The sequence below is a fragment of the Protobothrops mucrosquamatus genome, unplaced genomic scaffold (genome assembly GCF_001527695.2).
Source record: "Protobothrops mucrosquamatus isolate PMUCROS unplaced genomic scaffold, P.Mucros_1.0 scaffold211, whole genome shotgun sequence".
Lineage (NCBI taxonomy): Eukaryota > Metazoa > Chordata > Lepidosauria > Squamata > Viperidae > Protobothrops > Protobothrops mucrosquamatus.
Genome location: NW_015386565.1, coordinates 152,387 through 180,310, shown reverse-complemented (window position 1 = coordinate 180,310; position 27,924 = coordinate 152,387). Strand labels below are relative to the sequence as shown.

The 27,924-nt window shown below is 36.3% G+C and overlaps 2 protein-coding genes across 2 annotated transcripts in view; one reads left to right on the top strand and one right to left on the bottom strand.

The window, feature by feature from the left end:
- Positions 1-1,997: 1,997 nt before the first annotated feature.
- On the bottom strand, positions 1,998-15,458 carry DECR1 (2,4-dienoyl-CoA reductase 1). Its single transcript, XM_015813982.1, has 10 exons — positions 15,323-15,458; positions 8,457-8,656; positions 7,332-7,389; positions 7,098-7,184; positions 5,110-5,257; positions 3,816-3,915; positions 3,527-3,599; positions 2,968-3,114; positions 2,571-2,633; positions 1,998-2,142 (listed from the first exon to the last, which is right to left on the bottom strand). The coding sequence occupies exons 1-10, from the start codon at positions 15,395-15,397 to the stop codon at positions 2,083-2,085; spliced, it is 1,011 nt and encodes a 336-aa protein (XP_015669468.1). The 5' UTR covers positions 15,398-15,458; the 3' UTR covers positions 1,998-2,082.
- Positions 15,459-16,033: 575 nt separating this feature from the next.
- NBN (nibrin) overlaps positions 16,034-27,924 on the top strand; it is a 36,749-nt gene continuing 24,858 nt past the window's right edge. Inside the window, exons 1-5 of the mRNA XM_029283741.1 lie at positions 16,034-16,142; positions 19,096-19,229; positions 20,695-20,843; positions 22,407-22,566; positions 24,156-24,259. Coding sequence (XP_029139574.1) covers positions 16,106-16,142; positions 19,096-19,229; positions 20,695-20,843; positions 22,407-22,566; positions 24,156-24,259 — 584 coding nt within the window. The 5' untranslated portion in view covers positions 16,034-16,105. The remainder of the gene's footprint in view (positions 16,143-19,095; positions 19,230-20,694; positions 20,844-22,406; positions 22,567-24,155; positions 24,260-27,924) is intronic.

Below are 27,924 nucleotides of genomic sequence, written 5' to 3'. Positions count from 1 at the left end.
TAAATTACGCACTCAAAAATGATTCCCAGCACCATTTTATGTCAACGTCATCCAAGGAAAACAGCTTAGTGACAGAAAGCATGCTTTTCAGGTAAATTTTCAAGGTCTGTAAATAGGGCATTAGCAGGTAAAGCTGAAAAAGATTCCTAACTGAAACCCTGGAGAGCTATTTAAAATAAAGGGGATACATCGGCGTTCTTTAAACATTTCTATTTCTATTTCTGGCCATGATGACTACAAGTGAGGGAAACTGCAATCTGACAACACAAGAAAGGCCGTGTTTCTCTGTTATTTAGACAATGCCAAGCTAGACAAAACAAGTCTGCTCTAAGGCTGGATTTTCACATATTTATTTGGCTTAGGGAATTAATCTATTTCTGGGTTTATGTAGTACAGATACATTAAATCATGGCAAAAATCAAGTGGGTTAGCACAATTTAATAAACTATAGCAATCCGAATAAAGGAAAGAGAATGTGAGAATGCTGCCACCAAGTCTCCAACTGACCTTGATTAAGAATGTGATCCAAATTCTGTCAGTGTATAATAGTTTCAGATGTCTTTTAAGGATGATTTGGTTTATTTCATACAATGCAGTATCAATTATTGAGAACTGAATATGGTCCCACCTATCTAACCACATTCTGCTCTTAGTAATCTGTGACAAAGTTAGAATTAGCAGTTGTACATTAAATGAACACCAGCAAATACATCAGATTTCAGGGTCATCCAGTTTATCCCCAATACCCTAAATGCCAAATTGAAATGAAGAGAACTCCTATAATTTCCAAAATGTGATCATATTAAATGTTTATGCCAACATTTGCAATTTTGTTTCAGTTCAAGGATGCACTCCAATAATCATCAGCATCAAAAAAATGAAACAGCATCAACTCAAGGTAGCATGTGAATTTAATTCAGAGTGCTGAATTAATCAGAGCAATGTCTGTAAACTTTCAAGTCAAGGAGAATGTGATACAAACTATAACCAGAATATTGTGTTATGGTCCCCTCTAGTGGACACTGCTCCTTCCAATATTGTCAAAATAAAATAGTGGTAGGATTCTTTCTCCCATTTCTATAGTAAATGTAGGAGCATTCAGATTTAATCTATGCCTCTTCTCCTTTATTAAATGGCACAATTTCTTCCTCTAGCCCAAGCAAACATATCTTTATTTTTCTTCATAATAGAAAGTATGTTTTATAATGTATGTTTTTTAAATATTTTCTTACCAATGCCATAGGTACAATAATTATATGTTATAATTGTAATTCAAATGCAATTCCTTCTGAAGAATTATGGACACCTGTCCGATTTTCACCTAGTACAAATGTAGACTGAAAAAATAGTGCCCTATCTCACAAATCTGATTATTAAATGGTATAGTTGTGATATCAAACTGTCAAATACAGAGGCAAGTTCCATCTTAAGATTCTAGACAATTCAATCACGTGAGAAATCCATTTGTTACTCAGGATAGACTACTGATCATAAACAATAGGTCTTCAATTTACTGCTGTTCACTGAATAATGTTTCAAAGTTACAATGGCTTTGGAAGGAGTGATTGATGACCTGCACTCACACATATACCTGTTGCACCACTCCTCCTGATTGCAAAACAGGCATTTGTCAACCAGGTTACATTTATGACTGGTTGCAGCATCCTGGGGTCATGTGATCAAGATCTGCGACCTTTTTTGCCAATTTCTGGCAAAAAATACCCAACACCCTTTGAGAAAGCTGGATTTGCTTAATGACCATGGTGGCTTGCTTAATGCCTGTCTAAAAGTTGTTACAAAATCGGGCCCAACCTCAACAACTTATGATAGAAATTCTGGACCGAATTGTGGTCGTAAATCAAGCACTACCCATATACGAAAAGAAACTATGAATGAATTAACATATGATAATTTGTGTATGCCTATTAAAATATTGCTTCTAAAGAATGTAATGTTGTGATTTGTGAACTTAAAATGGATACACGTGGACATACAGATAATTATCAGCAGCAGTGCATTTTATTGCTAGAATACAGAACATTTTAGAAATAAGCTATATAAAAAGTCACATAAAAATGTAAATTATGAGCCTTTTGTTTTTCGTATCATTTGTTCCATGATATTCCACTGGTCACTGGTGACCTAGCATAGAAAAGAAAACAGTGTAGTTGAGATGCCGATTTTCTACTATCATCATGTAGTGTGTCAATATAATGGGTATGACCCAGCCAGGAAGAATGTTCTTAAATTGCATTCAGAGCAGAACAGATCCTCAAAGTTTTCCAAGTGAAATCAATGGGACTTAAGCTTAGTACTCCATTAAAAGTATACAGTAATACATTAATTTTTTAAGAGGAAAAATACCTCTTAAAAGTGGGTGGATAGAGGTGGGAATAGCCTCATGAGGCCTGGATGTTTTTACCAAGCATCAAAAGCTGATATTGGGAGGAAAACGAGAACTATGATGGGAATTATAGCAGAATGGAGGGCAGTATTAACTGATTAAAACATCCAATGGAGTCTTCCATTTTGCAATCTTTTGTTACAAAGTGTTCCTTGTAAATTATTACCTTACGTAATTCATTGAATTCTCCAGCCATATTCACGTATTCACCACCATCCATTCTAATGACCTGTAAGAATGATGCAGAGGTTGTTTCATTAAGAAATTCAAATGATCAGCTGAATTAGTTCAGTAGAACTTTTGTACAAGAAGAAATACCTTTAAAGTACTCAACTTCTGTGACTTACTGAACTGTACTAAATTTGCCCATAAAGCATTCTTTCCACTAGGTAGTTGGTAGTTTCTAAAAAGTTAAAGAGTGATTCATAAAGCATTCTCATCAAGCTCACAGAGCTCCGTAAAAATGCTGGAATTAAATGCCTTCAAGGAATCAGGTGACACTTGTGTGTAATTACACTTTTCTAACAGCAGCAGTGAGCTTCATGCACCCAGGATCAACTTACTGCTCCATTAACCCAACTCGCATAATCACTACAGAGGTAGGTGGCAAGGTTGGCGATCTCTTCCACAGTTCCCATACGACCACAAGGAATTCTCTGGATCATTTCTTTCTCAAATATCCCCGTGGGATCCAGGCGGCTGAAGGCTCCCTGAAGAAAAAGAGGGGGGGGGGGAAATGATTGCTATAGCAAAAAGATTTGTGCCTTGCAAAACAAACAAACAGTAAAATAAAACATGTGATCTCAAGGAAGCACTGCTCCACTCTTCCCAAAGTATTTCTATTTCTAAAAGGTCGCTCACAATTACAGGAATTCCTTGAGTTACAACCTATCACAACTCTAACTCTTGATGGTTGTAAATTGGGTCACTCATCTGAGCAACCCAATTTTATGACTTTTGTTGTGCTGGTGGTGGTTAAGCAAATTCACAATGTTAAGCAAACCATTGACTTGCTATGGGCGCGGTTTTGCCAAAAATTGGAGGTAAATAAAACCCTGTGTGGGGCAGTGCTTCTGGTCACTGCAAAGATCTCAGTTAATTTCTTAATGGGTAATAATGTACCTTTGTCTTTATTGGACCTGGCTGAATCACATTGAATCTCATGCCGTATCTACCCCACTCAGCTGCAAGAGACCTAGAAATCAGAGATTAAATATTCTGCATCCAAACATTAATATAGCTGCAGCAAAATGTAAGGCTGGTAAATGAGCACAGACTACAGTTCTGTGAAAAGTATAGACAGATCTAAAACAAAGGTTTAAAAGAGAAGCAGTAAAACAGCTAAATTTACCTCTCAAGGAGAGAATCAAAGGTATTAAGAAAAAGTAATGCATTTTTAAGTAGTACTCACTTGCACAGGGCTTCTACACCTGCTTTGGCAGAAGCACTTGGCACCACAAACCCAGACCCGCTTTCTGCATAGATTGTTGTAATGGCCAGAAATGCTGCCCCTGAAACATACAGGAAAATAAATGTGGGCCATAAGTTATAACTTTTGACCTGACAGTTGACTGAGCTTTTCTTATATTTCTTGTAGAAATCAGGACGTATCAGTGAAGACCTAGATACTAGCATTTACATGTAAATCTTTATAGACGTGGTTGTATCTGTTCATACAGATGCGCATTATGCAATAATTTCAGCTTTTTGGTTTGTAGACTTTAAAAGCATCCATTTGGTTTGTAGACTTTAAAAGCATCCATTTCAAAAAGAATAAGAAAGAATACAATTTTAAACAAGAAATTCATACTCATGTTGACAGCACTATTTTGGCAACAGAAAGGGATGATACATACTTAATAATTGTAAAAACTATTATTTGTATATTATTTGTGATTTGCAAATAAGCCACCATTATTCGACAAATAAATGAATTAATATATATTTATTTCTTTACTTTGCAGCTCAGTTCCAAAGGCTGCAGTTTTGTTGACCAACTGTTAATAAAACAGAAACAGAGCATATCTTTGACCACATTTCCACATTAAGCAATAAGAACATGTTGAACATGTTACTGGCAATATAAAGTTAAAGAGAAAATATATGACATATAATTAAATTGTAGATAATATCTAGCATAATTAATGATCTTATTTTTAAAAAATGTGCTTTACAAATGTTGCAAAAAAGTTGCAAAATAATGTTTAAGCAGCCATATAAAAGTCTTGCAGATATTTCCTTTGTTTTGTTTGGCTTATGTAGTGTCAGAAACAAAGCCAAGATGTTTTGTAGGAGTCAGATAATCATACAAGTGATAGTCATTTTCAATAATCTTATTACAAAGGTTCTGTGAAAACTCCCTAACATTCCATAAAATGTCTATATAGTTTGCATAATTTATATCTACAAGCAACATTTACTGTATCTGAAATGTATAGCAAATGGCAAGAGGCTTACAGCAGCTCATCCTTTGGTATCTGATGACTGTAAAGTAGCTGTTTTCTTTTTCTCCAGAAGATGGACAAGTAAAAAAAGTTGCCTCGTGTTCCCAAAAGAGTTTGCTATTAAACTAACAAAGTATGAGGCCTATTTCAGAATAATGAACTATACTAAAAACTGAAATTTCCAGACATCTGCAAGGAAATAAACATAGATGTCACTTTCATTCAGTGATAAAAAAGTGATGTTTATCAATCTCAGTTTACCTTTCTGGGCTTTAATCAATTCTTTTCCAATTTGCAAAGTTACATAAGCAGTACCATTCAAAACAATGTCAGTGATAGACTTCCATGCATTTGCAGAAAGACGTTCAGAAGGAGAAATAAAATTTCCAGCAGCATTATTTATTATTACCTGAAATAAAGAAAAATACATTAGATCTGTATTAAATTTGGTCAACAGTTTACTGGAGATAACAAATAAGCACCTACCAATTTCTACACAAACAGAAGTCTAGCAGTGAAAACTAGTCATGTCAAGTAATACTTCTGGCTTTAAAAGCTTGTAGAGACTATGAGACTATTTCAATATAGTCATGTCAAAAAAATAAGTATACCCTATCTAAAATTGTTTTTCGTTATTTTATCTTCATTCAAATACTATATAAAGATATGAAAAATTTATTTTTGCAGTTTTTTATTCAGCAAAAATTTAACAGGTATGCCATTTCTTTCTATGGAAAAAGAAAGTACACTCTTGGCTTTAATGCAGGTACTACCTCTCTGACAGAAATAATTTCAAATAGTTATTTCTTATAAATGTCTATCAGACTGACATCAGGAGGAATTGTTTCCCACTACTCAATGGAGATTTATTTTTCAGCTATGAGATTTTGAGTGTTTTCTTGCAATTAGTTGGCATCTTTTAAAACAGGGTTCTTCAAACTTGGCCCTTTTATGACTTGTGGACTTCAACTCCCAGACTGAGCTGGCTGAGTAATTCTGGGAGTTGAAGTCCACAAGTCATAAAAGGGCCAAGTTTGAATAACCCTGCTTTAAAATCCTCATATCCTCTTTCAATTTAGGTGTGATATCACATTCATCAATAATAAAGAACAAATCAAACTAAATTTCTGAGGTTTAAATAATACAGTCCTCCCAGATCCACTCTAATGATGTTCTAATCCTGTGGACCAGACCTGGTGCGCCTGATTCTAATTTTAGGTATTTGAGATAGTGATGAATATGGGAAGGTACTTGCATTTTCCACATAAAAAAATTTGCATTGAGATTTACTTGAATTACACAATGGACTATAAAATGTAAATGATGTTTGTTTGTTACATCTATCACTATTGTTGTAATAAAAATCAAGTATCTGTATGTTGCAAGAGGTTAACAAAATAAAAAAAAATGAATGGTGCGTACTTTTCTCATGGCTGTGTCTAAATTTGCTAACTGGCAAGTAGCAACGACGTTAATAATAAAGTAATCCATGCAAGTCAACCACTATTGCTTACTCCAGTGTTTCTCAACCTTGATGTGATGGAATGTGCAGCTGGAGAAGGAGTGGAAGGGAATGCCGGCAATAGTATCACGGCTTCCCAGGGAAGAGGTACAATATTCCAAAGAGGACCCCAAAACAAGAGACTGCAAAGTCCTGAACTAGATGTGGAATGGAAGGGAGGAAAAGGTTTGTGTAGCCAAACACTACAATCTCTCAGAATATCAATCAAAATTAGTTTTTGTCATTAGATCAAGATTTTGAACTACAAATCCTGACATGTCACTCCAAGATCATATGACTTTCATTCCAGAAATTAAACTTGATATAAACAAACTACACTAGAATTTTGCCCAAAACAATTTGCAGAAAATTCTGTCAATATGGAAAATGCTCTACATTATCGAAAGCATGCTCACAGTGCAAGTCAACATTTCTACTGGAGAAATATTTAATTAAGAGACAAGGAGCAATTCCTGAATCTACTGGGTTAGTTTTTTGATAAATTATTTTTCACAAGATTCTGATTTGCTTACCTTATATTATATTATGGCCTATTTCACCGGATGGGTCTTTATGGGTATGATCAATTAGTATACATATATATGATAGTTAATCTTACTTTTTAAATTACAATAAAAGGCAACGTATATTGCCTTTTGTTTGACTAGTTTACTTATATGACATTCTTTTTTGTTACATCTTACACTATTTTTCCAGGAATAATAAATCAAATTTTTTAATTACTTACATCAGGATGCCCAGCCACATCAATTAATCGACTGATTGCATTGGTAACAGACTCTGGATCTCTCACATCACATTGAATTGCATGAATCTGGCAATAAAGTAAAATAATTACATAACCACTAGCAGCAAAAATAAAATAAAATAAAATAAATTTAAAATATAATTTAAATTTAAATAAAATTTAAACTACTAGATTCAGATGTTGTGCATTGATATTAATAACAATTTTAAATACCTTATTTCCAGTTTTGGAAGATATTTCTTCTGCTGTTTGATTCAATACATCAAGATTCCTGCAGTTATAAATAAGACTGAGTTCCTATAGGTTACATAACAATAAAAACTCCCTTTTTATGACCCTATAATCCCTTAATTTGGGGTAGAGTTGGAGCTACTGGATGGAGCTGAGCATTTACTGGCCAAATGCCACACCGAGTTTGCAGCAAATATTTTTTCTTGGCAGCCTAGAAGAGAAATACCTGCCATTACATCAAGGATTGAACTTTCAGCCTTCTGAATAGGAGGCAAGCATCTTCATCACTAGGCCACCATGCTGCTCAATAACTTACATAACTACATACCTTGTAAAATATTTGACAACTACAAAAATATACTATATATATAGTGTTATATGCTTTTGAAAATGTGGTTACAGATTCTTCATATTGTTCCTTATATAATGGTTACTATTATCTATACTATCAGCAAACTGATGCACTAAAGCAGGGGTGTCAAACTGCCGGCCCACAGGCCGGATGCCACCCAGCTCCGGCAGTGGGGAAAAAGTCGTGATACGTCGTGACACGTCACGTGACGTTGCGAGTTTGACACCCCTGCACTAAAGGGACTCAGAGCTCAATCTTAGGGTCTTTAGGATACTACAGGTATCCATCAGAGCCATGGTGGTGCAATGGTTAGAACGCAGTTGTGCAGGCTAATTCTGCTGACCGCCAGCAGTTCGAGTCTCACCGGCTCAAGTTTGACTCAGTTTTCTATCCTTCCGAGGTCAGTAAAATGAGGACCCAGATTGTTGGGGGCCATATGCTGACTCTGTAAACCACTCAGAGAGGGCTGCAAAGCACTGTGAAGTGGTATTTAAATCTAAGAATTATTGCTACTACTATTTTAGATGCTCTGAGAATTTATGGATTTCCCTAGAAAATGAAGAAGCAAACATGCTCTTGGGAGTTTTTCTGCCCTTGCAGCAAAAGTCTGTCACTGTTGTGCCTCATCCAGTATACAACATTAAACAAAGCAAAGAGGGGTTTATCCAGCAAGAAACACTTTGCATTTATCATCCAACTAGGATTAGTGGGAATAAAGAGAACATGGAGCTGTAATAAGTTTTATTTGTTTTTACCGGCTTGCTATAACACATTCTGCTCCCAGATTAGACAGCGCATTGGTCATCCCTTTTCCAAGGCCTGTACCGCCGCCTGTGATAAAGGCCACTTTCCCATGAAAAGCATCTGGTGATAGCATCACTTTCTGAAGTGGTGAAAAGAAGCCGCCTTGAGGACTCTTAGTTTGACATAGTACGTTTGTTCCATGGGTGAAACGCTGGAAAAGAAAAAGGATCCTTTTAACCTAGAGATATTTCTCAACTGTAACAATTGCATCAAGGCAGCTGCTACAGTCAATAATAGTAAGTGACAATGTGTACAAATGTTTTCAAGTATTCTGCTTTACATGTCTTGATGTTGCCATGATCCTTACAAAAACATTTTACAGTATGTAAAGCCTGCCACTTATTTCACTCATTACTTTAAGGCATGATTTGATTAACTGTGTCTAGTAAATAAATCAGTATTGGTTTACAAAAGAGTATGTTATATAAAATAAAACTGGATTCACACAATAAACTGAGTCATAACTAAACAAACATTACCTGGCAAAGTAAGATTTCAGCTCATAATTGATCCGATGCTCCTGACATGCACCAGAACAATGTCCTTTCATTGTTTTTTTCTTTAGATGATGTAATTCTGACAATGTCAATTGCCCCCAAAACATTATGCTCCAGTTCTGCAGAGGGACATGGATACTGTCCAGAAAATTCCATTCCTATATTGGTGATCCTTAATCTGAATGGTTTATTTACATATATTATATATTTCTGGAAGATGCTTTGTATCATTACCATTATAACAGAACCACAACGTAGTTCTTAAAAGACAGAAAGTCCTGCCAAACTTTGTTGGAAGGGAAGATATGGCCGACTCTTCTTTGCTATAAATTGCCTAAAAATGTTGTGGTTGTTTTAGTAATATTTCTTATTAATACACCTACAACTAATTCTTAAGAGTTTAGTGGGTGTTTTTTAAAACTTTGTCTGGGCACTAGTTCAAAAATATTTGCTGCTGTTGCTCAAATTAGCTCCTGCTGGGATTCTTTTGTAAAACTTGTGTAACTTTTACCATTTTTTAAGCTTGCGGATAACCTTTATCCTAGAACAGGGATGTCAAACTCAATTTCATTGAGGGCCGCATCAGCATTGCGGTTGCCCTCGGAGGGCCGGGTGGATAGTCGCCAGGGTGGGTGCGGCCTACTGGGTGGGCGTGGATGGAGTAGGTGTGGCCAGCTCTACATCGTTACCGTCCAGGGTGCCTGTGGGAGCCTGGGCAGGAGTGGAACAGATCTGAGGGTCTCTGGCAGAAGGGGGTAGGACCAGGGCAAGTGCCAAGGCATGGTCCACTGGAGGAGCCTCACTGTTCCTCTCAGGCCATGTGGGGGGGCTGGATGGTGGTACGGGCTGCCCGGAGCCCTGGGCAGCAGAGGTCAAATACCCAGCCCGGCCTTCGAGCACCCGCGGCACCAAGCCCAGCCCCACTTCCCCAAGGGGGTGCCCAGCTGCTACTGCTGTGGTTGCTCTCCTTAGCCAGGTTGCTCATGATGGGTACGAGGGCAAAGTCAGAGGGAGGCCCATTCCCTTTCATGGGAGGAGACCCAGCTTTGTATCCAAAGCTTCCTTAGCAATAGGATGGGAGACCCCCAGGATAGGCCAGGAGGAGGGGGCAAGGGGATGGTGAAAGGGCAGCAGGGCAGGACTAAGGCAGGACTTCCCTCAGATCCTTCCTTCCTTCCTTCCTTCCTTCCTTCCTTCCTTCCTTAGTACCGGGCAGGCTGGGGGCTGGGCGGCGTTGCACTTCTTTTTGGATTTGCGCCACCCGGCTCAGCCTCTCGGCGCTGTGAGGAGAGCGCCCTGCTGCCTGTCGAAACCCCTCCCCCAGAGCCCATCAAGCCGGATATGTGAAGTAGGCGAGGGCCATTTGCTGGCCACTTCCAGGTGATGGTGCATTTTTTCATTCCTCACAAAGGGTGACACCTCCCCAGCATGCACCCAGGGGGCGGGACCAATGCGGCAGGGGCTGGTTCCTCGCTGGTTCCAGATGGCCTTGTGGAGCTAAGATTGAATATGTTTCAGCATAGATGGCCACCACAAAATTATACATTGGCTCCCTCCTGGCCGGCCTGGGCCAGGGCCAAGGCTGCGGGGGCCGTTCCCTCACTGTTTTCAGGATGGCTTCGCGGGCCACAAGAAACCACTTCGCAGGCCGCATCCAGCCCCTGGGCCTTGTATTTGACATGTCTTTCCTAGAGAGCATAGTATTCTTATTATCTTCTTAGCAGCCTAGAATTTTTTTATCTTTTAAGACCCAATTCTTATGTTAATTGATCTTTATCTTTTGAGAAATTGTGCAGTTTCGATCTGTTATCTTTCCAGAAAATCTTGCATTTTGGGTACTGAATTTAGTTTAAAACATTGATTTTTAAAGGTAAAAATAATCCCTTCCAGTTTGTCCCAATGAAAGGGAATGCTATCTTGCTTTAAAATATCTGTTAGGAAGAAGTATTCTTTGTGTTTCCTTGTAATTGGAATTTCTCTGAATATTTGCACTTCTTTCCAAGGATGTTGAATCTTTGTTGGTAATGTCTCTGCATCATTTGCTCTTTAATACCGGTAGCTTTTCTTATAAATTGAATCATGACATCTCTTGGCAATTATCTTCTGGCTGCATATACTAAATTTATTCTGTAAATTTTATCAATTTCCTCAGAAAAATCTAATTTATCATTGTTAAACCATTTGAAAATTTGTTACAATTGCATCTTTTAAATTTGTGCCTTTCTCCAAATTTTCTGGCATCTTTTTAAGTCTTAGAATTTTTTTCCCTTTCAAATCTAATAATAAATTTGAGTCCAATAAAATCTAATTTTGTATTTGTCTTATCCAGTCTAATATATATATATTTAAAATATATAATATATAATTGTCTAATTTTTCATTCATCTCTTGTGACATAACATGTAACTTTGAAATACTTCCATAAAGTTTTAACATTAAATTCTCCCATTTTTCTTATAACTCTTTCTTTGGAAGCATTGTATAGATGAAATTAAACTGAAAGAAACTTCAAAAATCACCAGAAAATCTTAACATACTTAACCAATTAAAACTACTACAGCAGCAAATTTCCTTGTTGACTGTTTCAACCAGTTACGTCTTCCAATGAAGGACTTAATAAACTCTATTCTACAAGGAAATTCTATGTCTGATTCATGGAAAAATGCCTACACTTCTTTGATACCTAAGGAGGGACTTCTTAATTGGTACAGACCAATTTCTCTTAACTATGACTATAAACTGTTTACATCCATTTTAGCTGAAAGACTTTAATTTTTTTTTGAGATTACATACATGAAGACCAATGTAGTTTTCTACCCAAAAGACAATTAAAAGACAATGTGGGAGTAATCTTCCTTTAATTGAACATTTACAACATCATAGTGACTAACAGGTTGCCTGTTTTAATCTTTTAATCTAATCTTCTTAGATGCAGAAAAAGCTTTTGATAATTTGAATTAGAACTTTATGTTAAAGTAGTCAAAAATGGACTTTGGATTGGGCTTTTTACAGAGATTGAAGTCCATTTATAAACTCCAGAAAGCATGGATTATGGTGAATTGAGATTTGACAAAACCATGTGAAATCCCGAAAGAACAAGACAGGGGTGTCTTTTATCCCCCTTATTATTTATCCACTGGAACTGCTAAATAGGGACATTAGATAAGATGACAGAGTAAAAGGATTACAAAGTAAAGCACATAAGTACAAACTTTGTGCTTTTGCTGATGACTTGATTTTGATTTTGCAAGACCTGATAGAGAACATTGAATACATTATGAGAAAGATTAAAATATTTGGAGAAATGGCGGGTTTAAAAAGAAATAAATTAAAGACGACAATATTGACTAAGAATATGAATGCAGAAGAACAGAGAAAATGGAATTTAAAATTGGATTAAAGTTATGAAACAGATAAAATATTTGGGGGTGATTCTCATTAATGAAAATTCTAATTCTAATGATATATCGAGATCTACTGATATTTGAAGAAGATAAAAAGAAGATAAAAGCAAGGGAACAATTAGTAAGTGAAAGATTTGTTTGTGATTGGCTTAATTATTATATGATCTTTGAAAGATTAAATTTTTGTATTTGCAGGAATTAAAAATTGCTAAAATTTATAAAATGTTTTTTAAGATGAATCTGGAAGATGAATTTGTTAAATTGTACGGTAAAATAGGCAAAAAGTTTTGCTACAACATAATGCTAGACCGATGGGAGAATGTATGGACCAATGGTTTAAAATTTACTTTGAATTATAGTTTGAAAGATTTTTTTTTTTAAAGATGATGTACCATTGGTATTTGAGTCTAGACAGACTGATAGTTTTGGAAATGCAATCAAAATCCAGGTACATTCTATCATATGTGGTGGTCTTGTAAGTATGCTAAATCATATTGGATAAATGTAATATTGATAATGCAGAAAATATTCAGAATACAAATATTAATGAAAACTGAAACTTTTCTTTTAGGTATTATGGACAAACTAATTGAAAAACAGTTTGGAACTTTATTTCTTTCCATGGTGACTGCTGTAAGCCTTATATATGCTAAGTATTGGAAGAAAAAGGAGACACTGTTAAAGAGTGGGATTGACTGAATTAGCAGAGATGGCAAAATTAACTGTTCTGATTAGAGACAACAGATTAGACAAATTTATAAGAGACTGGGAGCCGTTTGTGGATTTTCTACAGGTTAAATACAATGACAGATGGTTAACAGAGGGATTTGAAGATTAGTTTTAACTTTGGGGTAACCTGTTGACTATTGATGTTGGGTCAATTTGATTATTAAACAAATAGATTTCCACATCAGGGATATTTATGTAATATAGTATTTTTGTTAAATACAATGGAAAAGTTTATAACTAGTTCTAGAGCTGTTATATAGGGAAGGGAATATATTAGACTTTTGATATGTCTTTCAGCATTTAGCAGCGGTGGATTTTGTCTTTTTTAATGTAGATGTAATTGATATTTGGGCTATTTTTCTTTTGCACAGAAGTTTTTTTCTTTTTGTTGCTAGTTATTGGATAGTTGTTAGTTTGTTTCTTTTTTCCCCTTTTCTTTGTTTTGTATTTTATCTTTGGTGATAAAAGAATAACTTTTGTTTTAAAAAAAGAAGTAGCCAGTGATTACAAAAAAGCATTGCATCAAATTCTATTCTGCTTAAGTGTTAATTTGGAAGTGAATAAGGAAAAGATTACAAATCTCAGTATTTTTTTAAAAAAGCTGGGATAGTGTCACAAGAAATTGGATAGTTTGAGCAACCTGCAATTTGAACTTTGTACATATTGGCCCAACTGTGCTGCTGTTCCTGAAACCATTAACTTGAGAAAAATGGGTAAATGTAGATTAAGACTACCATTGATGTTGAAAGAGGATTATGATGGGTGAATTAGAATATAAATATCATTACAAATAAATTACAGTAGTTCATCTAAAAACTAGGCAAATCATCCATATGTTAAAAAATTTACACAGGAGTTTCAAGTTATTAGCAAGCTGCTTCTTTTGGTTGGGAAATAGCATTACCCATAATATGAGCTGCATTTATGTGCAAAATTCCCAGTAAAACAGCTCCACAAGATATTTTTATCTATTAAGTGATTCAGTAACATAATACATGTGTTGCTATTTGTTTTATTTGAACTCCTGTAATTAAAAGACATTTATTAGTATTACCATATCTGTATTTATAGATTACTGTACCACTTAAATGCAACATAAATATAAATAGAAGAATAAAAAAACAAAGTTGTAAAGAAAAAAACTATATGAGAAATTGAATAAATTGGGAAAAAAAAGATTCTAGGCTGCTAAGGGGATAACAAGAGCACTATGCTCTCTAGGATAAAGGTTATCAGCAAGCTTAAAAAATGGTAAAAGTTACACACATTTTACAAAGGAATCCAGCAGGAGCTAATTTGAGCAACAGCAGCAAATATTTTCGAACTAGTGCCCAGCTAAAGTTCAAACCTTTAAAAAAACACCCAACTAAACTCTTAAGAATTTGTTGTAGGTGTATTAATAAGAAATATTACTAAAACAACCACAACATTTTTAGGCAATTTATAGCAAAGAAAAGTCGGCCAGATCTTGCCTTCCAACAAAGTTTGGCAGGACTATTTAGCAGAGGTCATGCATGTATATATGACACACACACACACACACACACTCAATATAGGACATAATATATTCAATTAAGATAAAGCCATAATAATATGGCTTTAATATGGAGCCAAGGAATTGCAATGGGATATATGTTATAATGGGGTATATGCTATAATGGGGTGTATACCCCGTACACCCCATATAAAGTATAGATTACCTCCACGATGGTAAACCCCGGGCAACTTTCTGTCTTAACAGAGAGGCTATATAGATGGCGACCGAACTGGTTTATTGCATTCCTCACGGTCAAAAATTAGAGGCAACAATTAGAGAACAGTTCTTTTAAAAACTCACCGATAAAAAGTACTATTATATATATAGAAGACTGAGGTTACGTGCTGAACGCTTCCTTGAAAGTCATGAGTTAGTAATAGTTAAACTTTTGGTTTTAACTATTACTAGTTAATAATACTAATAGTTTCGGGGGTTTAATTATTACTAGTTAATAGCAACAGTTTCGGGGGACAAAATCTAACTTATTATTATTCCAGAAACGGTGTATCTTTCACTTCTGCCACCGCACTGCGCTTCCAAGGTCTCTTTTATGGGGGAAATAAAACGCTCAGGGCAACTATAAAATCACCGCCTCCCTCAGAGAGCTGAAACGGTGCCCGAAGTAGCAGAAGAGGTTTTGAGCTTCTCACCCGCCCAGTTGCCGAATAAAGCCACGGAGCAAATAAAGTCTGCGAGCCGAACCGAGCGAACACACTCATCGCCATCTTTCCCCCTTTACAGTGGAGCTTCGGACACGCCTCGCCTCTAGACGGCGCGGATGGAACCCAGGCTTGGCAGGAAGCCCCGCCCACCAATCCTTTGCGGAGAACAGCAAGCCACGCCCCTTTCCAAAGGCAAAACTTGCTAGGATGACTAATACTTCGCTTAACTTTTTGTGCAATTATCACCGCGTTGAGCAAAGTCCCCGCCTATCGCCAAGCGCAAATTTGTAAACTTGACGTGCAGATTCGCATTCTCAGCACTCAGATAAAGGCCGGTTTACGATTGTTAAAATATTTAAAAAACAAAAAACAATACAAAAAAACGGAATAAACTAGCCAAAAAATAAATAAAATAAAAATAACAAAAAATAATAAACTAACCCCAAAATAATAAACTTCCTCAAGTCTGCTTCGACTCCTCAAAGGAACGTCGTTGTAGAGCTTTACTTTTTCACTGGTTTGCCTTTTTTCCCGGGAAATCCTTTTTTTTTTAACCAATGACAAGTCACGTTCCTGGCACGGTAAGAAAGCTTTTCCTCTCGCTGCCCCTAGATGGCGCTGATGGCTCTTTCCGGGTTTTTCCCAACCTAGAGATGGGCTGCGCGCAGGCGCACTGTTCTTTTCTGATTCCCGGGCTGAGGGCGAAGGGCGCGGGGCCCCCTTTTTTTGATTCGGGAGAAGCGGCACCCTCGATTCTTCTCTAGGGTTAGGATGTGGAAATTGTGCCCGGCCGATGAGACCGGAGGAGGTAAGCAAGAACACTGAAGCGGGTGGATGGGAAGGGAGGGGTAAAGCGAATAAGTCTAGGTTGCAACACTCCGGACCATCCTCGCGATGCAAGAAAAGGGAAAGTCGCATGACTCTAAAAAAGGGAGAGAGTGTGTTTTCATATGTGGACTTCCTCCGGCTTGGTGCCTGTTTACCCTGCTGCTTTCCGTGTTATTTAGTTCATCGCACCAGATACCTCAGCTTTATCAACTTTATGCTGTAGCAGTGTTTCTCAGCCTTATCAACTTTAAGATGGATGGACTTTAATTCCCAGAATTCTGGGAGTTGAAGTCCACTCATCTTATTGTCAAGGTTGAAAAACACTGCTATGGACTTCAACTCCTAGAATTCCCCAACCAGGACGCAACATGCATGAAACACTCTTACCTCAGAGGTCCCCACCTTTTGGGCATCAGGGACCAGTTCAATGGAGAGAGTTTTATGGGGCTTCCCTTGTTTGCAATGACTGGTTTCTGGCATGCTGCGGACCGGGGTTGGTCCATGGATCGGGGTTGGGGACCCCTACTCTACCTAGATGAATTTAGCAAATTTGCTGGATGAAGAAACTGCACTAGCCAATTTAAGATCAGAGTAACGTGTAAGTAAAGACAGCAAATCAAATAGATTTTGAAACCACGGATTGCAGCCCTCTTGATCATGGCTTTGGAGTATGTGAAAAACAAATATATGTGCCAACTTTTCGGAAAATAATGAAGAATTTTAAAAATGATCTGGATCTGGTCACTCAGAAGTGGAGAATATGATATAGAGCAGACATGTCAAACTTGTGACGTCATGCAACGTATCGGGACGGTTTTGCCATTGCCGGCAATGGGATGGGTGAAGCTTCCAGATGACACCGGCAGTTTGACACCCCTGATATAGAGGATCTTACATTGTTGGAGTAGTTGGAGTAGTTAGCCATGAAAGAAATTTCAGTTTAAGTTTATGATATTGGATTATGATCCCCCAGTGAAATCACTGTAAGTGATTAAGTATTTATTTGGCAGTGCAAAATAAACTGTTAGTGGTTGTCACTTTGAAGACAGGAACATAGAATTTGGGGCACATGAAATGTATCCCCATTGATGTTGCTATTACCAGATTTGTTTGTTTTTGCATTGGTTAACGTTGAGTATGACCATTTCCTAAAAACTGTCCAGTAATCCATCCATTAGTCTTAAGAGAAATAAGATGAGCTTGCAGAAAGTGCTAGGCCAGTAAGTGGCGCACCTATGGCACGGGTGCCAGAGGAGGCACTCAGAGCCCTCTCTGTGGGCACGCGTGCCGTCGCCCCAGTCCTATGCCTTCAGCTGGGTTTTATAAAACCTTTTCACTTTAGGCCTCTGCCGCCATTTACAAAAAAAAAAGGTTCAATCAATCAGTCAATTTCAACTTCTTGCAGGAAAAAAAAGATCTTGCAAAATTGGAATTGATTGATTGAACTTTTTAGTCCCACCCAGTCTGCCGTTACCACCGCAGCCACACCCACCCAATGGGCCACACCCAACTGGCACCAGACGATGCATAAGTAGGTTTTGGGTTGCAGTTTGGGCACTCGGTCTCTAAAAGGTTCGCCATAACTGTGCTAGGCTGAAGTGTGGTTGCTAATTTGTGGCTCACCCAGCTAGGCAGTAGCACCTAAATGAACTTGACTGATCTCAAAAAGTTAAGTATTTAATTGGTACTTGGATGGAAGACCAGTAGGTGAAAGATAAACTGGGAAATCCCCACCACCAATCCCAGACATCAGTGAAAAATCACTTCCATATTATTTTCAAAAGCATGTATTTCTCCATAAAGTTACCAGGAGTCAAACTTGACTTTATTTACTATGCAGAGCTAACAGTAGTTTCCTACTCCCCCCCCCCACTTATACACAAAAAAAGAGCAAAATGGTTGCATATACAAAAGACTAATTCACCTATAAGCTTATTAAACTAGAATAATGCTGCTAGTGGGTATTTGTTCTTTCAAAGGTGGTAGAGAAAAAAGATTGAAAATAATCCTCAGGATAAATTTTATTTATGAGTTTGAAAAAATAATTCAGAAAGAAGAGAGCTGTTGTTTGGGCTGCCTCCTAAAATCATCATTGTCACTGAAGATCTATACAGCCACTAAAACTAAAGTGCCCATTGATAGCTTTGGTTTATTCTGCCCTTTCCTGGGCAGGGAAAGCCTAGTTGCATTTGTTCTCCTGCTAGTAATTTCACATTGATCTTATGTATCTATCTTGCAAGGCTACACTTGTGCTTGGCCAGGAATCTGCAACCAGCACAGAGTGCAGTGGCTGCTAGGCTATATTCATGTTACACCTTTGACACTCCACTGGTCACTAGTTAGCTATTGATGTTCAGAGTTTGAATTATGACATACAAAGCCTCACCAACTTGGGACCAAGATGGCAGTCAGATTACCTTTGCAGTTATAGACTTGGTGACTCCCTGAGTTTCTATGGGAAACTCCTGCTCCAGGTCCTAAGATTCAGTGAATCTGGCAGCTGCTTGCAGGAACACCTTCCATATTTTCACCAGTGTTCTGGAATGTTCTCCCCTCTGAGATGTTTCCTATATCATTTTTATCTCCATCATTTTTAAAATGAATACGTTACATTTGTTTTTATGTTTTAAGGTATTGTTAATTAGGTACAGTTTATTATTGTATGCTTCAAAATGGTTTATAAGAAACATATAAAACAATTAGATACAACAGTTTCAATAACTGAACCTTTCATTACAGTCTTATTACATGACATATCAAACTATAGTTCACAAATACAGTATATGCATATTCAGTGACACTCTAAAAATTGCCTTTCTTATTTATTTAGTTTCAAACTTTTCATAATTTCACACTGTACATTTTTACAATGAATGATAATGCTTTTTCTTGCTTATGACCATTATTGAAACTAACATTTCCTTTAACTTCAGGACAGTTATATCGGTTTTTAGTTGGTGTTGAGTATGTTGTTGGACGAAAGAATTGTGGAATTTTAATTCAAAATGATCAGTCAATCAGTCGAAGTCATGCAGTTCTTTCAGTTAATCATCCCCAGGTGAACCTTGTAAGTATCACATTCATAAATTTTCTGCTAACTGCCTGCTGTATCAAAACATGTTCTTTAATTGAACATTTGTTGACTTGGTACAAATAGTATTAAATGCATCCTGATGTCATTATAGCAAATATTCCAGTTATGTAATTTGGATATGAAGCCACTGACAGAAATTATGTAATCTGTGTCATTTAAATAATAATATTCTGATAGCTTGTTGCAGATGAATATGATTCGTTGTATCTCATCAATCAAGCTGCATTGCTCAGAAAAGTTTTTTATTGAAATATCTTCAAATAAAACTCTACCTGGACATAAAATATAAGCTTTCACTTTGGCTTTATGATTAGAAGTATTTCACTTTTAAATTAATTATAGTCTCTTATTACCTCTGAACTGGTTGGTCCAAACAAACCCATTCCAAGCCATTATTTAATATCCTGATTTGTTTGGAAAATACCATAACTAAACCTCAATTTAAGTAACAAAACAATAATTTATTAGTTGAAGGCAAGCTGGATTGTGCCATTTTTAGCAACTGCACAGGGAACTCAAAGAGCTAAGTCACTAAAATAGACTTTAGAGGTTCATCCAAACCATCTTTCTAGTTGATTATGCTTAAATTTCAAATATATTCCTTAACATTTTATATATTAGATGATTAACATGGTTGCAAGATAAGGCTGTTAATACTAGAAGCAGATAAGATTAATTATGCTTGTCTTATTTCTGATGTATATAGTATTGATTAAAAAGTGTTCCTATTCATCATCTACATATTTTCAAGATTTTTTTTTAAGTGAAATAAAGATAAATTGTGATTCACTTGGATGATTTGTTAGTTTATTGTGCATACAATGTATTGTGTCATTCTCAAAAACAAAGCAATTGAGATACTTGGGGTCCTGGGTGCTCTTTGAGCTTGGTTGTGGGTTTTTTGTACAGTTTTTCATTACCAAAGTAATTTGGTAATAATTTGATAATGAAATGTCTACAAGAAAGCAGCCAAGCTCAAATAATACCAAAGACCCCAGCAACAAAATAGTATTTTTATGGTAAAGAAATGTTAATATGTATGTAGAAGGTTTTTCCCTCCCTTTCATTCAATCATGTTCAGTTCTTGAAAACTACCTGAAAAAATTCCTGCAGTTTTATTGGGAAGACTTTTGGAAGTGTTTTGCCATTGCCTCCTTCTGAGGACTGAGAAGAAGTGACTGGCCCACGTTCACCCAGATGGCTTTGTGCCTAATGTGGAACAGGAAGTTGGTCTCCCAGTTTCTAGCCTGATAACTTAACCGCTACACCAAACTGGCTCTTGTATGAAAACCTATAGCACATTGATATTAACACTGAGTAGTTTGATATTTTAATGATGTGGGTTTTTTTAAAAAAAGAGGGGGGAGTATAGCTGGTATTATGAATAGGCTTGCTGTCCTTGAAATGTTAAATGCTATGAGCTTTATTGTACTTTCAGAGTCAATCTTCATCATTTCCTGAATTAACTTTAAAAGACACTTCAAAATATGGTACCTTTGTTAATGGAGAAAAGCTACACAATGGTAATACCATAATATTAAATACTGGTGACAGAATCACTTTTGGAGTTTTTGAAAGCAAGTACAGGTATGATAGATTTCTGCTAATCTTGAAACAGTTAAGGGGGAATCTATGAGTTTGTTGTCTATTTCAGACATGACAGATTGTGGTTATGGATGAATTAAACATATAAAACAAACGTATAACTGAAGCTTATAGAGCAGAGCTCCCCAATCTTTCCAGATTGGTGGCCTGGAGGGAGAGGGAGGAGCAGGGAAATGTATGTGCGTGTGTGCATGCACTTGCGCAAAATGGGCACGTGCACAGCAATGGTGCTAGCACTCATACGTATGCACAAGCAGGCTGCGCGCAACCACAATGGCGCTGGTGGCGCTGGAGCCCCACGCATGCACAAACGGGTTGGTAGTGCCTGTGCACACGCACAAACAGGCTGCTAGTGCCCACTTGATGCTGGCGATGCCGCTAGCGTCCCACACTTGCACAAATGGGGCTGCTAGCACCCATGTGGCTGCATTAGCGTGAGTGGGCAGGGTATGTGCACACATGTGCGCACTCGCCAGCCATTCCCACGGCCCAGTGACCAATAGGCCACAGACTGGTACCGGCCCCTGTTATAGAGGACTGAAATTAGTTGATAAAAACATTCAGTATTCCAATTCTTTTTTAATTAGATATAAATTGTAACACTACATAGGTTAATTTAGAAGCATATCTACAGATTCAGCAGATCTTATTGCCAAATAACTGCAAGAGCAGGAGACAACAAGAGAAAAATAAAATGCTACTGAATTTTTGCAATTGCCAGGTTCACTAAGCTTTGAAATATTGGCCTAGAAAGACTAATTTTTCCTCTTTTCCAAATCCAGCTTTGTATCCATTGATAATGTTAATCATGGAATGTTGGCTTTATGTTAGTTTTCTCTTTTTGCTATCTTCTTTGTTCATCCTACAATCAAGTCATATTGTTTCTCCCTTTTCAAAGTCACAGAAATCATACTCTTTCTATCTTGTTGACCCAAGTTCTGGTCTCTTTTTAAATCTATCTCCCATTACAGTTGATACCCAAAATGAGATAAATATTTCTTTCTTACCTTGACTCTTGTACATCTCTTGAATAGCAGGTTGCCAAATGAATCTTCTGCTATTCTGCTCTCGTTATAACCTCTGAAATCTTATTTTTCACTGCCTTTCTGTTTGTGAATCCAGCATCAAGTTTTTTTTCCTCCAACCTGATGTGTCCTTGCTTAGAACATTAATTCTTCCACTTATTATCTTCTTAATCCAAAACTGTGCCATTGTGCCCACAGTAAAAAAATGACAATAAAGGTTATCTTGTCTTGTCTTGTCTTGTCTTGTCTTGTCTTATAACTGTGCTCTCCAAGATTCTAGCATTTGTATCTGGATACCCTATATGTTTGCTATTATCTCGGTGGGGATGGATGAACTGTAATGACACTTCTTCAAATCTCAGCTTTTTTGTGAAGTCTTTCATTTAACCAGAGCAACTGAAACAATCAGCAGTTGTCTCATTGCCCCACCTGCCTTATATCTTATATATATTTTCCCCTAACAGATGGTAAGCTTTTTGGCATTATTTATAATCATATTCTGTTTTCTTGTACTTTGCAGAGTGGAATATGAACCACTGGTAGTGTGTTCTTCATGCTTAGATGTTTCACAGAAAAATATTTTAAATAAAAATATTCTTCAGCTGGGTGGCCATGTAGTAAATGAGTGGAATGAAGATTGTACCCATCTTGTTATGATTCTGGTCAAAATTACTGTGAAGGTGAGTGATACGCAAGCATGATATAATTTTTAAAAGCAGTGTTAGAGAAAATGTTCTCTACATGTAATATTGTGTCTTTGTTCTTTTCCTACTGGCCTAAATTCTTGATTTGAAATTGGAGGCATCCCAGCAATAGGCATTGAAGGCTGGATAGGGAAAATGTTTTATTCACACTCTTACACAAATTTTCTAGGAAACGAGTCCCATGTGTCCATCTGTGCATAGGAATGCAGGCTTGGATGCCTAGTAATGCAGTTATTTATTTATTTAGCATACAACTAGTAATGCAGTAAGGAAGAGAAAAGGAATGTAATATTTTTGGCATAGAGTAAAAAGGATAGCTGCCACTGAGATATGTCTATGGAGATTTGCAGTCATGCAGGTCATAGTTATCCCAAAGATGCTATGTCCCTAGTTGACTAAAATTATTAGTTGAAATTAATTAGCTGAAAATTCTGACTTGAGAAGTTTGTTGTCAGCAACTCTGTTAACTATCTTATCCCAATCCCAAAGATGCTTTTTCATGAGGCAACTGGACTTTCTTGTTTTTCTTTGAAGATGTTTCGCTTCTCATCCAAGAAGCTTCTTCAGCTCTGACTGGATGGTGGGGGAATGGAAGGAAGAAGCTTCTTAGCAAAACGTCTTCAAAGAGCCCTGAAAACTCATCTGTTCCATGCGGCCGGCCTGGCGTAGTTTTGATTGGGTTTTGTTAGGGGTTTTATATTTTAGAGCAGGCTTTTATGTAATATTTACTGTGATTTTTATTATTGCCTGTTCACCGCCCTGAGTCCCTTAAGGGAGATAGGGCGGTATATAAATTTAAATAATAATAAATAAATAAAAACAAGAAGTCCAGTTGCCTCATGAAAAAGCATCCTTGGGATTGGGATGAGGTAGTTAACAGAGTTGCTGACTGCAAAAATTTCTTGACTGCAAAAATTTCTTGAGTCAGCATTTTCAACTAATAATTTCAATCAACTATAGATATAGCCCAAGAACCATGTGTATTCTAATTCAAATCGTACTTGTTTCCATAGCAAAATTTTTCAGAATTTGTTTGGAAAATTTTCCAATTCAATTTTTCCAGAAAACCCATAATTTAATAGTGACAACTGAAAATACAGATAGTCCTTGTTTAAGCAACATCCTAGTTTAGCAATTCTTTGCAGTTATGACATTATGAAAAATGACCGTAAAGCACAGGAACCCAGTGATGTAAGACCATAAGCCCAGTGACGATTTCTCACTTTGTTTAATGACTCAGTTGCCAGTCTCAATTGTGGCTGTTAAACTATTTGTATTGGTGGGAATCCTTTTGTAGCAGAATTTGCTATTCTGTATTGTAAAATTAAGATACTGACTGGAGGAAGTAATAAAACAGTGGAAATTGTTGTATAGTGATTGTAGAATTTATTATAGGACTTCTGTTCTTTTTTCTAAGGGAAACTCAGTTTAAAATATAATCAATAGTGCAAGAGTTTAGAAGCAGAATGGTTTGTAATAGGCAGAAGAACCTGAATTAAAATCAGAGACATTACATGTTTTGTACCACTATGAATTATTATTATAATTTCCCACTTTTGTTGTAGACAATATGTGCACTGATTTGTGGTCGACCAATTATGAAGCCAGAATATTTTGATGAATTAATCAAAGCCATTCAAGCAAAGCAACAATTACCACTGCCTGAAAGGTAATAAGTTCTAAGGTACCTCCTCATTTTAAAAAACCTTTAATGTTTCATGTTATAATAATCTTATCAGTTAACATTTGCTGAGATTACATTCACTTTCCAAACTACTGAAGCATGCCTTGATTAAATGTAACTATCCAAGATACATTAATCATGTGCTATATATTGATAGTGTAGTAAATTTGTATATATCAGGTTATAATACATTTTAATTTGTTTTCGGTATCTTTTTGACTGTGTATGAAGTTTTATTTGTTTAGTTGTATCAGGAATTCATTTTACATGAAATGCTACTTTTATTATTTCATAAGAAAATAGTTTAAATTCTCCTATTGATTATTTCTAGCCTTGTGCTACTGAATGGCATTCTTTCTGCAATTTATTGTTTATCTAGGCAGGGAACAATGAAGCATAAAAATACTAATTTAAACAATAGACAGATCAATAATGAGACAATGGGATCCAGCTCCGTGTGTATCCTAGTATCTTCTAAGGATTAAAAGTCCGAAAAGCCCACCTTCTTAAATCAATGAATTTGATTTATGTTGGATTTAATAAATCTCAGATGATGAAAATTCTACAAATCTAGGGTTAATGAAAGATATAATCTTGACTTTGATGGAAGACACAGATTTTTGTTTCTGAATTTTGCCAAAGCAAAAAAAACATTTCAGTCTTGTAGACCCAATTTTAGTCCGGATTATCCCAATGAATGAATTAAATTGGGAGACAAGCAAGGAGGACAGCAAATTCTTACTTGTCTTGATTTTTAAGTAGGTTTTAATACCATTAATAATTATGTTTTTCTGGACTGTCTTTAAATTTGAGGTAAACAACATGAGGATAAAGTGATTTTACTCCTATATTTCATTTTTGTTCCAGAAAATAGTTTTGTAAGTTGAGGATTGATCAGTTGTCTGGCATATATGTCCTGAAAAGTTTCATAAGAAACAGATTTTTTTTTAACATTTCCAAACCAGACCACATCAATTAAAAAAGATAGACTCTGTTCTCAATTTAGAAGCTAGGTATATCCCTTGATGAACATCCTCTTTTAATTGAAAGTGTGACATTATTGAAAGCAATATCCAGAGCTACAGACACGTAATTATAATCTATTATATATCTGTAAGCATCACAAAATTCTTAGCATGTAAGGTGTAAACATTTCTCCAGGGGGCACAATAAAAATAGCTTTGAATTGCCTGGATTGTATTTTAGTGTATTCATGCTTACTTGCCCTATTACAGATTTCAGGATGTTAATCAGCCATTATACTCAGTTCCAATAGAAAAAAAGCTGAATGTCATCTATTTATTAACAACAGCTCTTTCTATAACTCCCAGTCAGTATTTCCAGTAGCTTCATGGAAACAGAAAATATTACTCCTTATATTGTATACTATAATTGTTCACTGAGAAAGTAACAGAACTGCAAAACTATTTGATTGATATTCTTGAATGTTGTGAGAAGTCAAAAGACTTAGCTTGTACCACCACCCACTTTCTGGGTGAAGGTTATTGAACGAAGGGTGCATAATGTTTTGAGGACTAAATATTATGCCTTCCTGCTGCACTCTTTGGAACTGCTCTGAAAAAGGCTGTTCCACTAGTAATTGAATTGGTTTAATTTGGAAAAGGACTGTCAACAGCATAAGCTACCCATTACAGTTAAGACTATGTTTCAAAATTGGGTCAATTAAACAGAATAATCCATTCTGATAAAAGAATACTTCCAGTGAGGTTGAAATGGCTGAAGGTGGTTCATGGGATTTAAAGGTTACAACATTTGACTTTGCAAACTTCCACTTATCAGGCAGCCTCAGATGACAGCATCTGGCTGATCTTGTCTGGGCTTAAAATATAAATAGGATTAACCCTGGTTAGACTGGTATGGAAGATAAGCAGATAATATCAGGCTAGATGGAAAATTGAAGAATGTCTTGGAAAAATGCAGTGGCAAAACATTTTTATGTTGCTGCCAAGTGAACAACATGGTTATATCTATGTAACCATTGGCTATCTAGATCAACCAGAGGACATCTTTAACTTTTTCACTTGTCAGAGAATGTTGATAACAGTTGTTTTTTTCTTGAGAATCTTTACAGGACTTCCATTAAAATAGTCATTACCTATACCAATATTCTCCCATTTTTTCATTATGAGGACCATTACATAACTAAAACATTTTTCCTGGCTGTTACATAAACCACAGAGGAAACATCTATTTCCTTTGCCATTTGCACTTATTTCTTCTTACAGGCTGGATACAACTAAGCTTAATATAGATTTTAATTTGCAGTGTGTATATTACATTTATGATACAGGGCTATGTGCACTTTTGGGAGGCTATCAGGTATTTTCAATTATTATAAGAATATCATTGGCTTAATTTCATCAAGGTGCTATAGGGATCTCTACGCTAATATCTTCAAGTCAGATTTTAAATAATACTTTTTTGTGCAGTAAATAATATACTGTAAAATATGAATATATATGCATCCAATTTTAGTGCATATTAATATCTTATCAGCAGAAAAACTATGTATTTAAACATTATAGTTTTGTGAGATTTGATAATTAAAATTGAAATGAATATTATCACTAAAGAGGAGCTCATATTTGAATACTTTAATTAAATTTCAATATCACATATCTTTTTGGATCCATCAACTTTTTCTCTGATAAATGGTGTACTGTGGGTACATCATGGAATCTCTACTAATATAATGATGAAGATGTTGACTTCTAGTTCACCATTAGCTACAGAAAAACCCTGGGTGGTTTTTGAGACAACCACTCCCAGTCTAATCTATCTCAAAGTGTTTTAACTGTGGACAAAAATTAAACTTCTGAAGAAAGTAGTCTTCTATGGAAGTAGTCTTTTATATAAAGTAGTCCTCAATTTATGACTGAGCTAGGAATTACGATCTACATCATGTTGATTGTTAAAAAGGTCACCATCTGACTTTGCCTGATTTTTTTACGACCTTTTTAATGATGTAAGTGTATTACTGCAGCCACCTAGAATCACTCAGTGGTGAGATCGATGTTATACAAATTTAATAATAAATAAGCAAACACTATGGTCATTATGCAAATCCATTGTCCGCAATGAGTATTCTTTGCTGAAAACTGGAAGTAATCTGAGCATTACTTCAAATCTGGGTCGTAAGTAGTCCTGGGGAGACTTGTTATAACTTGGAACCGTCACTAAATAACTAGTCATAAATCGAGGAATACTGTGAATCTAATAAATAACTTTTGGACATACAGATACAGAGTAATAATCTTTGCGTTCATCCAAGGCTTGCTTTAATAACATGCCCAAGACAAAGGACGGTGTGAAATAGAATCTCAATCAGGGATGTAATACATCCCCCTGAGATGATGAGAAGAGAATATATTTCAAGATTTTATATTAAAACATTTTCAAATATAAAGGAAAGGTTGAGGGAAAAGCTACTTTGTTTTTAAACAAAGTCTTTCTTTATAAATAAGTTACCGTATTTTTCGCTCTATAAGACGCACTTTTTCACCCCCAAAAGATGGGGGAAAATGTCTGTGCGTCTTATGGAGCGAATGCTGCCTCCCTTCCGCGCTGCCGCCGCCGCCGTGGCCTCCCGAACGCCCCGCTGCGGCCCGCCGCACCCCCCCGCGGCCTCC

What these genes read in the sequence shown, in the direction of transcription:
- DECR1 (XM_015813982.1), bottom strand. Translation starts at nt 15,397, where the DNA reads ATGGCGATGAGTGTGTTCGCTCGGTTCGGCTCGCAGACTTTATTTGCT. An exon ending in CAGGTCCAATAAAGACAAAG is followed by an intron (nt 3,115 to 3,526) that starts GTACATTATTAC and finishes CTTTTTCTTCAG; the next exon opens with GGAGCCTTCAGCCGCCTGGA. An exon ending in AATTCAATGAATTACGTAAG is followed by an intron (nt 2,143 to 2,570) that starts GTAATAATTTAC and finishes TTTCTATGCTAG; the next exon opens with GTCACCAGTGACCAGTGGAA.